This window comes from Gasterosteus aculeatus, chromosome 15 (assembly GCF_964276395.1).
Source record: "Gasterosteus aculeatus chromosome 15, fGasAcu3.hap1.1, whole genome shotgun sequence".
Lineage (NCBI taxonomy): Eukaryota > Metazoa > Chordata > Actinopteri > Perciformes > Gasterosteidae > Gasterosteus > Gasterosteus aculeatus.
The window spans coordinates 1,023,519-1,038,189 of NC_135703.1; the positions used below are offsets into that span (position 1 = coordinate 1,023,519).

The 14,671-nt window shown below is 50.2% G+C and overlaps 1 protein-coding gene across 4 annotated transcripts in view; it reads right to left on the reverse strand.

The window, feature by feature from the left end:
* The window catches only part of akap6 (A kinase (PRKA) anchor protein 6), a 93,348-nt gene that overhangs the window by 76,727 nt on the left and 1,950 nt on the right, over window positions 1-14,671 (reverse strand). For 2 of the 4 annotated variants that reach the window (XM_078089183.1, XM_078089182.1), the window contains exons 2-9: window positions 11,298-11,551; window positions 11,044-11,215; window positions 3,784-3,893; window positions 2,839-2,980; window positions 2,069-2,713; window positions 1,800-1,943; window positions 1,603-1,701; window positions 1,209-1,469 (exon numbers count right to left, since the gene is read on the reverse strand). In XM_078089183.1, coding sequence (XP_077945309.1) covers window positions 1,209-1,469; window positions 1,603-1,701; window positions 1,800-1,943; window positions 2,069-2,713; window positions 2,839-2,980; window positions 3,784-3,893; window positions 11,044-11,215; window positions 11,298-11,506 — 1,782 coding nt within the window. In that variant the 5' untranslated portion in view covers window positions 11,507-11,551. Of the gene's footprint in view, window positions 1-1,208; window positions 1,470-1,602; window positions 1,702-1,799; window positions 1,944-2,068; window positions 2,714-2,838; window positions 2,981-3,783; window positions 3,894-6,325; window positions 6,566-11,043; window positions 11,216-11,297; window positions 11,552-14,671 lie in introns of those variants that run through there. The other 2 variants (XM_078089184.1, XM_078089185.1) reach the window with 2 other exon arrangements.

Genomic DNA, 14,671 nt, shown 5'->3' on the forward strand with positions numbered 1-14,671 from the left:
TGTGTGTGTGTGTGTGTGTGTGTGTGTGAGTGTGTGTGTGTGTGTGTGTGAGTGTGTGTGTGTGTGTGTGTGTGTGTGTGTGTGTGTGTGTGTGGTTAACACGGTGTCATGTGAGAGCAGCAGAACATAATTCATTATAATTCGTTTTCCTGCACTTTGTTTTATATTTTACCATTTTTTGTTTCTCTGCGACCTTTTGGGAATAAATGTTTTTACAAGACGGAGATTAAAGGATTTAAAACGTCTATTTTTCTGTCTTTTGTCTCTTCACGTCGGCGCCGCGCTGCAGCGCCTCGCCAGCCGGAGGCGCTCTGAATGATTCAGGGTCCGCCAACCAGCCGGGGGTCACAGGGGCCGACTGTGCGCGAGGCGTTCAGGGGCACGCCGCGAGGCTCCGACGAACGAGATACAGGTTGATACATATATAAGATATTTTTGAACACTGGAGTTTTATATTCACCACTGAACTCACATGTTATATATTTAGAAGTACGGCTTTTCTATTACTTTTTCTATCTGTACGTTATTGATCTTCATAAGGCTCGTCGACCTATCGGTGGGTCCCATGTGTAAAAGTGGGTGTGGCCTCCATTCTTTTTTAAGCGTTCTAACTCAACGCTGCTTTGATGACTGTCTCTCATTGGAAGGGGGCGGAGCCGTAACCTGATCGATACGAGCGCATGGAGGAGGAGCAGACGGGAATCGAACCGTCGACTTTGCTCGGATCCTCTTTCCTCCTGGACAGCGTTGACATTTCTTCAGTCAATTCATCACTAATCACGAACGCTGACGAGGCCGATCGGATCTGACTGAGGACACGGGGGACAGGAGTTTGACGAGGGCGTTCGAACTTGCGACCTTCCGGGTCACCGGCCCCCCCGATGCTCACCGATAACCTCATTGATAGAATTAGAATATTAAGGCGGTGAAGGAGAGCGAGGAGGAATGAAACCTGCACGTAATAAAAGAATAGAAGGAGCTGATTAAAGGAGCTATTGACATTTCCCCGTATTCAATATGACAGATATGACTGATTAGTTCACCGGGAAGCCTCATCAATAACCCGCCTGCCAATCAAACGTGACCTTTAGAGGGGGAGGTGATGAATTAACGGGAGCCACAGGACGATCAGACCCCCCCCCGAGCCATCATGACGGCTGTGTGTGTGGGGGGGGGGGGGGGGCAGACAGACTCTCCATGCTCCATACCTCTATCTTGCTCCAGATGTTGGGGTCGTTGTCATGACTCTGAATGTCCTCCAGCAGCCGCTGCACTATGCACGCGCCCCCCCGTCCGTCCCCTGGAGCCGCCGGGGGCCCCGGGCGGCGGTGGGCGGAGCCCCGCCCCTCCTCATCTTCGGACTGCAGGTCGCTCAGCGGGCCGGACTCGATGCTTTCGTCCAGTGAGAGAGCGAAGTCGCTGGACGAGGCGGAACTAAAGCGGCTGACCAGGTTTCGTCTGTAAGGGAGCTGGATGGGGGGCAGAGGGGGGAGGGGCAATGGGGGGGAGGGGCAATGGGGGGGGCAGAGGGGGAGGGGTTAGAATACGTTCTTATTGGACCGGCGTTGAAGACCTGAGACGCATCGGAGCGGATGAACGTACCAGCGGAGGCAGCAGAGACGGCACGTCGTCCCAGTCCGTCAAGTCCCAGTCGTCCACGTCCTGCAAAGCATCCTGGGTAGAGTCGCAGTCACCGGGCCTCTGCAGGACAGAGAAATATCAACCGACCAATCAATCAATCAGCACTGCAGGAGGCGCATGTGATGATGTCATAGCTGAGAGGCTCAACGTGAGCGAACCGGGGGGGCGGACTGAGCCAGGCTCTCCAGCTTCAGGGCCAGCTGCTCCGTCCGATGCAGCTGGGGGGGGAGCGCCAGGAACTCCTCAGACCCCGACCAGGGCTCCCTGTCCAGGCTGCTGGTGGAGGAGGAGGCGGGGGCGGCCTGACGGAGGAGAGGAGGTGTCTGTTTAATCCTGCTCCTTCTATACACTCATCAGTGTACTCATCAACTCATCATCAGCATGTTGTAGAGGGAACTACGTCTACAGGTCCCGCCCCCCCCCTCACCTTCTGGACCTGGTGCCTCACGATCCAGACCGCCGCCTTGCTGGGAGGCGGGGGGGCGTCCGACTCCTCCCCGGACGCCTCCGGGTCCGAGGAGAGGAAGCGCTCCCTCATCGGGGAGGGCAGCGAGGAGTCCGACCCCCCCGCGCCGAGCGCGCGCTCCTCCCCCCGCGTCCTCTCCGTTTGCCTGGGTGCTTCGGCGGGGGGGGCGGCGTCCACCAGGCTCTCGGGGTAAACCGAATCCAGCTCCAACCAGAACGCGGGGCGGCCCCCGGTCCACGCCGGGGATGTGTCCCCCGCCCCGGAGAACACAGCGGCCCTCTTGGGCTGTGACGGCTGCGTGGGCAACGCCCCTGCAGGGGACGGGCGGCGCTCGGCGCTCTCGCTGGGGCCCGGCGCGCCGCACTGCATCATGGGTACCGGCGAGGGGGAGAGGTTGAGGTTGCCGGCGCGTTGGGACGAGCAGCTCGAGGGGCGGACCACTTCGGCCTCCTCGTCCTCGGACGGCGGCGCCTCGGCCTCGTCGCCGGGGCTGTAGTCGCTCAGCTCGAAGGCGGTGATGCCGCAGTCCAGCGAGAAGTAGTCGCGGCTGCAGCGGATGGTCAGCTGACCGCGGGCGTCCACCTCCGTCAGGGCGTCCAGCCGAGTCTGGGGGACAAAAACAAACGGCGGCGTCTCGTCGTTTTGAAGCGCACGCGGTCAGACTCGCGTCCCGGTGGCTGGCGGTCAGCGATGACCCAGGGGCATGATGGGAAAAAGGACTGCGGACCCACCTGGTGCTGGTCCTGGCTGAAGGCCTGCAGGATGTCGGTCTGCCGGGTGTAGTTCCCGTTGGAGTCCTGAAGGCCCTGCAGGAGCCGCTCCTTCAGCACCAGGACGGAGACGCGCAGCTGGTGCCACAGAAGCTGCACCGTCCTGATGGTCCCCAGGGGACAAAGACAAAGACCAGGACCAGGACCAGCAAAGCCAGCAGATTAGATACTCATGTGGAATCGTAAAAAGCAAGTTTTATTTATTTACTTTACAATAAATCGTCTCTGGCCAAATAACAACAATAACAACCCTGTACTCTTCTCCTTTTACAAATTATTATTATTGTCTCTTTTTGAAGGTTATTCTTGTTCAGTTTAGTTTATTTAATTTAGTTTAATTTAATTTAATTTAATTTAATAATTTAATATTTGTATCTTATTATATTGTATATAATATGTATCTTTTTGTTATATTTTATTCCCTGTACATGCTGCTGTGACACCAACATTTCCATCATTTGTTGGTTTTCTATATTTCATGACTTATTTGTTCCCCAAATGTTTTACCTTTTATGTGAGCACATTTAAAACATTGTCGGAATGCGATGAAAAGCCCCCCGCTGAGACCAGCTGGGATCCACTGGGATCCACTGGGACCCGCTGGGATCCACTGGGACCCGCTGGGACCCGCTGGGAATGCCTTGTGACTTTAACCATTTATTAATACGCAAAACAAATGTTTGTATTATTTGAATGTGTTTATTCATGTTGAGTTGATCGGGTCGGATCCTTTATCGTTGCGTCTTTTTCCACTCGTCGACTGTTTTAGACTCTTTGCATCGCACACAACAAAGTACCAAAAAACGTACACAAAACAATAAAGAGGTAAGAAGTCGCAGCAGAAGGAACCCTTAAGGAGACACAGGGGTGAACATGAGGACGGGACATCGTCCTCTCACGTCTCACCTGATGTCTACGATGATGTTGACGGAGTAGGACAGCAGCTTGAGGGAGAACTCCGTCTCCAGGAGGGCGTGAATCTGCTCCACATGGTCCGAGATGTCCTCACAGATGTCCTGACGTCACACACACACACACACACACACACACACACACACACACACACACACATGAAAGCCCAGCTGATCCCAGTCACAGCAAAACAAACCAGTATGATGTGTTGGAACTAAGAATCTAGCAGAAGCGAGACGTCGCGTCTCCAGATTTAAAACGTGACTCATTTTCATGAGGCTCCAGCTTTTAGTGTGAAAATACGGAGAGCACTTCCTGTGGAACCACTGAAGGTTCTTCAAACGACACCAGAAGAGAAGAAGATCCATTTACATCAACGAGCGGCTTCATTATTCACAATGGTCCAAAAACAAGACGAATGCTCTCATTTTACAGTCATAATTATTTAATCGCAGCGAGTTTAATATCGAACCTTCCAAGTGAATCATTATTATCAGAGTTTACGAGTCGCTTTCACTCCTTTTCCCAAATGATTTGTTAAGAAGTGACATTAACACGTATGAAGAATCTTAACAAAACATGCAAACTAAAATCAGACGACCTTTAAAAATGTAAATTAAAATGAAGCAGGCGACTCGGCTTCGACCCTTCGGCCCGCTGAGTCACCCCGCGTCGCCACGGCGACCCCTCCCCCGGCCCCGACAACACAACCCCTCCCTCTCTGGACCTAAAGGAGGTCACCTCCGTGTGATCCACTTGACACGGAGCGCTGGTCCAAACCCCCACAACCCCCACAACCCCCCACTCCCACGGCCGGGGGGGGACTAGTGAAGCAAAACTACAACCAGGAGGAAGAAGACAAAGAGACTAAATGGACCATAATTTACTACATTTCCTCATAAACGTCTATGGGAGCAGAGGAGTCGCCCCCTGCTGGTCACTACAGAGAAGTAGAGTCATTTCCTCATAGACGTCTATGGGAGCAGAGGAGTCGCCCCCTGCTGGTCACTACAGAGAAGAAGAGTCATTTCCTCATAGACGTCTATGGGAGCAGAGGAGTCGCCCCCTGCTGGTCACTACAGAGAAGTAGAGTCATTTCCTCATAGACGTCTATGGGAGCAGAGGAGTCGCCCCCTGCTGGTCACTACAGAGAAGTAGAGTCATTTCCTCATAGACGTCTATGGGAGCAGAGGAGTCGCCCCCTGCTGGTCACTACAGAGAAGAAGAGTCATTTCCACATAGACGTCTGTGGGAGCAGAGGAGTCGCCCCCTGCTGGTCACTACAGAGAAGTAGAGTCATTTCCTCATAGACGTCTGTGGGAGCAGAGGAGTCGCCCCCTGCTGGTCACTACAGAGAAGTAGAGTCATTTCCTCATAGACGTCTATGGGAGCAGAGGAGTCGCCCCCTGCTGGTCACTGCACAGAATGCAGCTTTAACACGTGAACCTTTGAATTCACTTTAGAGAACCGGAGCTTGACGTCTTGAGAATATTTAATAATCCGGGTTCATCACGCCGGCCTCAACCAGGACGTCCCGAGCAATGCGGCGCTTTCAAGCATCCCGCTTGGACCAAAGAGAGCAAACCTCCAGGAGGAAACACACACACAGAAACCCAGTGAGCCGACACACAACGCTAAAGCAGAGTGCAACACGTGCGTTCACGCTATCTTAAAAACACACACTTCAGATGCCTCAATAGTTTAAAAAGGGCTTTAAAATTCTAATGCACACACAAAGAGAGACACACTGAGGGCCCATCAGGGTGAATCAGATGTCAGGTACAAACAGTCCTAAAATACAAAACAGTCAGTTCTAAGATCTTATTGGCTGGATGCTGCACGGGGGCGGGTCTACAACATGCAGCAGCATCTAAACAGGAAGTGTGGAGACGCTGGAAGACGCAGATGACCTCAGGGGACGTTTGGGAGAAACAACTGTGGTCTCTTATCACCATGACAACAAAACAGCTGGTAACCAAGGCAACAAACAACTAGAGAGCAGAAGAGTTCATGACGGAAAGAAGGGATGGAAACTGACTTTAGAGGGCTCGTTCGATTCAAAGAGTGTGAGCGTGTGTCTGTGTTTGTGTGTCCGTGTGTGTCCCAGTCTGCTCCAGCATCCGCGATTAATACATAATATAATATATTAATATATATATATTCTGATTGTAATATAAATGTTTAAACATTTAAGCGACTGCTTATGAAACATAAACATGAAGTTTCATTAAAAAAGGAAAAAGATGAAACAGGAGGGAAGAGGAGCCGGCTTCCTGCCTCCTCTTCTTCTTCTGTGGTGGTCCAGTGGGTCGTCCTGCTCCGTTTGAACTCATGGAAGCACTTTGGTGGTGTGGAGGACTGAATGCGCACGTGAAGATGCCTCACATGCACACCGGCACAACAGCTTCTCATTTTCTGTAAAACGGTTTAAACTTCCTGTTCCCTCCAGACTTCCTGAACTTTAACCTCTAAAAAATGATCACATGACATTTTGAGTCAATGTAACTTTTTCAAACAGAAACATTCAGCAACTCACCAGAACTCTGCGGTCTAATCGAACGCGTGTGACCCCAGAGGCTCCTCACCTCTTCTCCAGGATCAATGACTCACGGATCGATGACTCGCAGATCGATGACTCGCAGATCGATGACTCGCGGAACGGAATCAATCAAGTCCCAAAGTATCATTAAAGTATAACTGAAAACGGACGTCAAAGTTTGTCTCCGTATGAGACGGTAAACCTGCCGTGCTGCTTCCATGTGGGAGAGGGTGACAGACTGAGGCGCCAGCAGCGTGTGTGTGTGTGTGTGTGTGTGTGTGTGTGTGTGTGTGTGTGTGTGTGTGGTGACCCGGTTTCTTTCGTGTGGGTGTTGGTGTTTGGGGGAGGAGGGGTGACAACAGTTGGGCCGGTTATTTTAGGACCGACCTCACCAACCCCCATGAACACACACACACTCACACATTCACACACACACACACACACACACACACACACATTCACTCACACAAACTTGCGTTGTGCAGTGTGAGGCGTCGCATCGAGTGAATTCTTCATAAAACAATATGAATCTAAAGCACGGCGCTCACTTCGACCATTACGGTAGGCGGAGGGGGGGAGGGGTGGCGGGGGGGGGGGCTCGACGGGGGTGCGTGCCAAAGTCGGTACCCCCCGCCGGGCCGGGTGTCTGAGACCCCTGATCTAATGTGTGAAGATGAATTTCACCTCCGAAGGAAGAAGCTTTTCAAATAATGTGTCCGTTTACATCATCAGTCAGAACAGTAATAATCTCCTTATAGTTTTAATGAACATGAATGAATGAATGAATGTGTTATTCCACCCGTTCATCAGCAAAGTGACTTGAGAGAAAGAAGTCTAATACGTTATCGTCTGCCTGTAGTGTAAACACACACACACACACACACAGACACACACACACACACAGACTCTGTCTGCTATTCCACAGCTGCCACTTGTGACACAAAAGGGGGGTAAGCAGGAGGAGGAGCTAGAGGAGGTGGAAGAGGAGGAGCAAGTGCAGGAAGAGGGGGAGTAGGAGGAGGAAGGGGAGGAGCTAACCCACCGGTGGATTCTCGTTCTCGTCGTCACTATTTGAACAGGAAGTGGCTCATGCGTCTGGCTTGATGACATCATCATGGGCAGATGTCACTGTATCGTAAGCTGAAACACCTGCATCGATTCTTTGGATGTCTGAATTCTGACATTTCAGCGCTAGGCTAAGCTAACTATGCTAAGCTAACTATGCTAATGTCGTAGCCTGAAGTTCAAAAATGTAAGAAGAGTTTACTTAACTACATTTAAGATTAGTCCTTCCTTCTTTTGAGTTGAAAAAGTTACGTGAACTTCACGTGAACTTCAAGTTCAACTCTCCTACTTCCTTCCCTCGCCCACTTCCCCCCGACCTCTCCTTTACACGCATGAATTCATAGCACACCGATGACATCATGAGACCAAAGTAAGCTGACAGCTGGGAGCCGGCGCGTTTAAATACAGCTCACAGTCCGTCTCAGTCATCAGGACGTTACGGTGGGACCTGAAGGTCGGACGGAGCAGAACATTTAGATACTTCAGTACGAACACCTTCAGAATCAAGGGTTGGTTTGACTCTAAATTGACCATAATTCACTAAATGAACATCACGTTGTGTTGAAGAAGACTTGAAACTAGAGACTGAGACATAAACTCATGTTTACAATGTTTACTGAGGGAATAAATCAAGAGAGAAGTAGAGTCATTTCCTCATAGACGTCTATGGGAGCAGAGGAGTCGCCCCCTGCTGGTCACTACACAGAAGTAGAGTAATTTCCTCATAGACGTCTATGGGAGCAGAGGAGTCGCCCCCTGCTGGTCACTACAGAGAAGTAGAGTCATTTCCTCATAGACGTCTATGGGAGCAGAGGAGTCGCCCCCTGCTGGTCACTACAGAGAAGTAGAGTCATTTCCTCATAGACGTCTATGGGAGCAGAGGAGTCGCCCCCTGCTGGTCACTACAGAGAAGTAGAGTCATTTCCTCACAGACGTCTATGGGAGCAGAGGAGTCGCCCCCTGCTGGTCACTACAGAGAAGTAGAGTCATTTCCTCATAGACGTCTATGGGAGCAGAGGAGTCGCCCCCTGCTGGTCACTACAGAGAAGTAGAGTCATTTCCTCATAGACGTCTATGGGAGCAGAGGAGTCGCCCCCTGCTGGTCACTACAGAGAAGTAGAGTCATTTCCTCATAGACGTCTATGGGAGCAGAGGAGTCGCCCCCTGCTGGTCACTACAGAGAATGCAGCTTCGCATTCTCAAACCTAAAATACTCTGCTGTATAGTGTGTGTGTGTGTGTGTGTGTGTGTGTGTGTGTGTGTGTGTGTGTGTGTGTGTGTGTGTGTGCAGCCTCTCCCTCTCAATTCTCCTCGCAGCTGTTGCACGCCGCCTGCAGCAAGATGACAAGAATGGCTTAGAAGCTGGCATAACTACACACACACACACACATGCACACATGCACACACACACACACACACAGGACAAGCAGTTGCATCACTATAATCATGTCCAACAGTCGCTCCGTGGCAAGGTCAGGTTATAGAGAAATGCCCTGCAGGCAAACACATTAAAAGCAGGGGGAGGATGAGGGGAGGAGTGGGGAGGGGAGGATAAAAGGGAGGACGGTCTTTCAAAAGGCCATCCTGACGAGCTGTCTGCTTCCATCTCTTGCCCCGTCACCACAACGCCCGCCTGGCCCCCGCGAGGCGGATACGAGACCTCCGGCGTCCCAACGAGCTCGTTGTGATAAAACAAACTCCCCGACCGACTGAAGATGATTCACACAACAAACGAAGGCTCTCACGCCTTAAAACACCAGAGGTACAGGAAGAGAGGACCTGAGACACGTCCATCGCCACCTGAATTCATAGTTACATGAACATACACACACACTGTACATCCTGTCTGTGGGCAAAATGTCATTATCATCTATAATGTGCTGGAAGCCAAGTGACGTGAAAACATTCAATTGGAAATGATTCCATTAAACACGTCTTTATTGTATCGTCGCGTTATTCGGTATATTAGTGAGGCAGCGGTCAGCCAATCAGAGGCCGGTAGCGTCCATCATTAATTGGAGAAGAATTAGATCAAAACAGTTTCTGATCATATTGTTTTCATGTTCCTTATGATGTCATGTGGATATTCTAGTGTGTGTTTCACACACTACGACGTGATAAGAAGAACAGAGGCGGCAGCTGGGCCGGTGGGTTCTTCTCACGAACAAAGGAGAAGCTCTGGACCTGAGAACATTAACGGCTTCTTCTCCCTGCACGTCAGTGAAACATCCAGAAGCTTCATGTTATTGACAGATGTGATACAGATGTTTCACCACTAGATGGGGCCGGCAGCCGGACGGAGAGTCCCTCACTGACGATGAAGATGAAGCTCATCAAACTCGTGAACACGAAAAATGTCAACGTGTCAAAGAAGACCAAGTGACGAACACAGCGGAAGGAAAAGGATCCAAAACGTCAAAGCAAAGATCGGTTGTGTTTATGATTAAAAATCTCTTTTGCTGCATTTCTCAGAATCTTCATCAACATTTTTAAACAACCGTGTGTTTGAATTCCTGATTCCAAAGCCTCAAAACAACAGAGCGAAGGGATGATGTTGTTGTGATGACATGGCGATACAGACAGTGATCGTGAGGCTGTATCATCATCATCTTTTATTGATCGATTCAGATTGATATGAGTGATTATTCTACTTAAAAATAACAAAGATAATGATGACATTTCTTCTTAATTTACACTTTATTGCAAGAGTTAAAGTGAATTTATATATTTCGGTTGTTCATACTTATTTCTACACTATTACTCATTATATCGTGAAATACTAGTATTAATATTTAGTATCAGTAGTATTTGTGCGCTCGTTCAGTGTGGAGTTCCGGCCACCAGAGGGCGCCACCGGGAGAGATCCGCTAAAAACAAAGAGTTTGGTTCATTTTCTGAGAGAATTCACACAGAAGCATCAGCAGCTGATCTGTGGATCAGATACACACACACAGACACACACACACACTATGACATCAGTCACACAACAATGATCCCGCTGTGTCTCGCACACACACACACACACTCTGACCAGTCACTCCCCAGAACCAGACAGTCATCCCATGACCACACGCACACACACACACACACACACACACACGTTATAAACCAAAATTGTGTAATCTTAACACAATCAGATTTAAAGTCTTTGTGTTTCTTAACTTCTGTCCTTATGAGGAAAACACAAAGATATAAATTTGCAAAGCGCATTAACTGATAAAAATGGAAACACGACCACAAAGCTTTTTCACAGCATGAACATTAAAAGGTAAGGAAAGGAAACAAGCGAGTAGGAGAGGAGAGAAGAAGGGCACATGAAAGGAGGGAAAGGAGTAAGGAGGAAAAAGGAGAGTAAAGAAGGAAGGAAAGGAAACAGGAGATGAGAGGAAAGGAAACAAGTGAGGAGAGGAAAGGAAAAGAGAGGAATCTATTCCATCAGCCGGCCGTTACGTAACGCCGCAGAGGGGAGGAGGGCATTGTGGGTAATTTGCCCCCTGAGGTTGTGCAGTCGTTTCAGAGACGTCGATACGCGTCAGCGGTTATCGGAGGTCAAAGGGGCGGAGCTCTTCACAGAGAATCCACTGGAGGAGCTTGTTTCATTAAAAAGAGTCTCTGTGTCCCCCCCCCCCCTCATATCCCCCCCGGTCTACCTTGAGCTGCACCAGGTGGACGTCCACGTGCCGGTTGTCTCCGTCCTGCCCCGCCGAGTGCGTGAGCTGCGTGACGCGCTCGCCGGTCGCTCTCAGCCACGTCTGGATCTCCGGCAGGTGGAGGACGACCTTCCAGTCGGCGCCGGCGTGGAGGGGCGGAGGTTTGATGGACCTGAGACGGAGGCCGAGGACAGAGGGGAAGATTTAAGATCGCACAGCAGGGGAGGTCAGTCGTCGTCGACTGGATCCGTTACCTGTGGGCGGGGTCTCGTCCCAGGTGAGCTCCGCCTCCAGGGAAGGCGTCCTGGCTGGGTCCCGGCCCGGGAGACGAGGACCCGTCCCGATGCTCCAGGCTGGCGGCTGCGGGGCGGGTGAAGGTGTCGGGGTCAAGGGTCGGGGTGACGGAGGTCACCATCGGGGACGGAGGCTCGGGGGCCGCGGGCGAGAGAGCAGCGAAGCTCATGGTGAATAAGAGAGAGAGAGAGAGGATTCCTAATGACGAGCCTCACTGGAGTAAAGTGGAGAGAGAGAGAGAGAGAGAGAGGAACGAGTTAGGAGAGGAGACAAGAACACAAAGGGAAGGAAGGAAGGAGAGACGAGAAGGAAGAAGGGAGGAAGGCTAGAGGAAAGGAACGTTCCTCCTCTGCTCTTCCTTCAGTGTCCTCGTCCATAATCTCACAGATTATAATAACAACACAAACATATGTGTTCTTATACAAAATGATTCAAGAAAAGATTGTTCACACAGCTGGGCTTTTATTGTGAAAGGAAGGTGAGTGAATGAATGAACGAATGAGTGAAACAGAGACGAGCGTGACGAGACATTCGGGGGAAAGGACTTAATAACTAAATGTTCTCTGAACTCTAAAAACATCGATTCTCACAGATGTTTGAATAATAATAATGATAATAACGCCTGCGTCTGACAGCAGATGGAACAATCCGGAATGTTCCATCTGACGAAGTCTGTTTACACACACAGCTGACACGGCATGGCACCGCACACGCACACACGCTCACACGCACACACACACTACACTGTGTGTGTGTGTCCCTCCATCTCCTCCTCCTCTTTCAGCAGCGTCCTGCACCGAGAACAGAGACATAAAATGTATAATTCATGTCTTGTGAACACAAGAGTAAAATATGCATCCAGATCCCAGTTCACCCAAATATTAAAAACACACAACAAAGAGCTGCTGCCAAAGAAAAATAAATAATATACTGTATATATATTTAGTTATTATTTATTTCCTGATTTGAAAAGTCAAGGAGATCAAATGTGACACAAAATGCAGCTTTAAATTGAAGGAACTGAGATTGTCCGGTTGAGAAAACAGAAACCGATCAAACTGATCAAACTGATCAAACTGATCAAACCGATCAAACTGATCAAACCGATCAAACCGATCAAACCGATCAAACCGATCAAAATGTCAACTGTCGGTTGCACAGAATGGAGCGTGTTACTTTTAGTGCGCAGTGATACAGAACGCTGGTACTCGTACATTAACTCTTTTTCTCAAACATTTTTAAATCATATTTGTGACCTAATGTTTTTTTGAGCTAATTTTCATTTTTCGACTTTACAAAAATTATTGTCAAAGAATGTTTAAGAGAAAAAAAATGTTGATCAACAAAAGGTTTTGAAAAAAAAATATTTGGTCAAAATGTCTTTTGGTTGAAAGTTTTGGTTGAAATGTTTTTTCTTTTTTTAATGGAACATTTTTTTAATCAAAACTTTATCAGCACCTACGAGAGAACTTTGTAATTTGTTGTTCTGGGTCTGAAGCCTCTAAATGAGTGAAAAAATAAAAATAAACCCTCTGTGTCTTTATCCTTCCTTTCCTCTGCTCCTTCCTCTCTTCTCTCCCCTCCTTCACCTCCGCTCATCATCTCCTCCCCTCCTCTCCCATCCTTTCCTTTCCTCTCTCCTCCCCTCCTCTCTCATCCTTTCCTCTCTCCTCTCCTCCCCTCCTCTCCTCTCCCATCCTTTCCTTTCCTCTCTCCTCTCCTCCCCTCCTCTCCCATCCTTTCCTCTCTCCTCCCCTCCTCTCCCATCCTTTCCTCTCTCCTCCCCTCCTCTCCCATCCTTTCCTCTCTCCTCTCCTCCCCTCCTCTCCTCTCCCATCCTTTCCTTTCCTCTCTCCTCTCCTCCCCTCCTCTCCCATCCTTTTCTTTCCTCTCTCCTCTCCTCCCGTCCTCTCCCATCCTTTCCTTTCCTCTCTCCTCTCCTCCCCTCCTCTCCCCTCCTTTCCTTACCTCTCTCTTCTCCTCCCCTCCTCTCCCCTCCTTTCCTTTCCTCTCTCCTCTCCTCCTCTCCCATCCTTTCCTCTCTCCTCTCCTCTCCTCCTCTCCCCTCCTTTCCTTTCCTCTCTCCTCTCCTCCCCTCCTCTCCCATCCTTTCCTCTCTCCTCCCCTCCTCTCCCATCCTTTCCTCTCTCCTCCCCTCCTCTCCCATCCTTTCCTCTCTCCTCTCCTCCCCTCCTCTCCTCTCCCATCCTTTCCTTTCCTCTCTCCTCTCCTCCCCTCCTCTCCCATCCTTTTCTTTCCTCTCTCCTCTCCTCCCGTCCTCTCCCATCCTTTCCTTTCCTCTCTCCTCTCCTCCCCTCCTCTCCCCTCCTTTCCTTACCTCTCTCTTCTCCTCCCCTCCTCTCCCCTCCTTTCCTTTCCTCTCTCCTCTCCTCCTCTCCCATCCTTTCCTCTCTCCTCTCCTCTCCTCCTCTCCCCTCCTTTCCTTTCCTCTCTCCTCTCCTCCCCTCCTCTCTCATCCTTTCCTCTCTCCTCTCCTCTCCTCCCTTCCTCTCCTTTCCTTTTCTCTCTCCTCTCCTCCCCTCCTCTCCCATCCTTTCCTTTCCTCTCTCCTCTCCTCCCGTCCTCTCCCATCCTTTCCTCTCTCCTCTCCTCCCCTCCTCTACCATACTTTCCTCTCTCCTCTCCTCCCCTCCTCTCCCATCCTTTCCTCTCTCCTCTCCTCCCCTCCTCTCCCATCCTTTCCTCTCTCTTCTCCTCCCCTCCTCTCCCATCCTTTCCTCTCTCCTCTCCTCCCCTCCTCTCCCATCCTTTCCTTTCCTCTCTCCTCTCCTCCCCTCCTCTCCCATCCTTTCCTCTCTCCTCTCCTCCCCTCCTCTCCCATCCTTTCCTCTCTCCTCTCCTCCCCTCCTCTCCCATCCTTTCCTCTCTCTTCTCCTCCCCTCCTCTCCCATCCTTTCCTCTCTCCTCTCCTCCCCTCCCATCCTTTCCTTTCCTCTCTCCTCTCCTCCCCTCCTCTCCCATCCTTTCCTCTCTCCTCTCCTCCCCTCCTCTCCAGCCACTGAGAGTGTGACATCACTTCCTGTGGAAGAGGCCGACCATGATGACCAGTCATTCTGATCACTGATACTGAAGCAACTTCACGTTCTTCACAGTCAACATGTAAAGGATGTCTTCAATGTGTCTCCTTGTAATACTCGTGTCTTCTTCTTTCCTCGCCTACATGTGTCTCCTTCTTTGCATCAGTTACATCCTCCTGTTGGTCTTTATCTTCCTTTCATCCTTCTTGTCCTCCCTAGGTCCTTATCTCCCCCACTTCCTCTTTCTCTTCCTTGTGTCTTTATGTCCTTCTGTCTACATCCTTATTTCCTCAGCT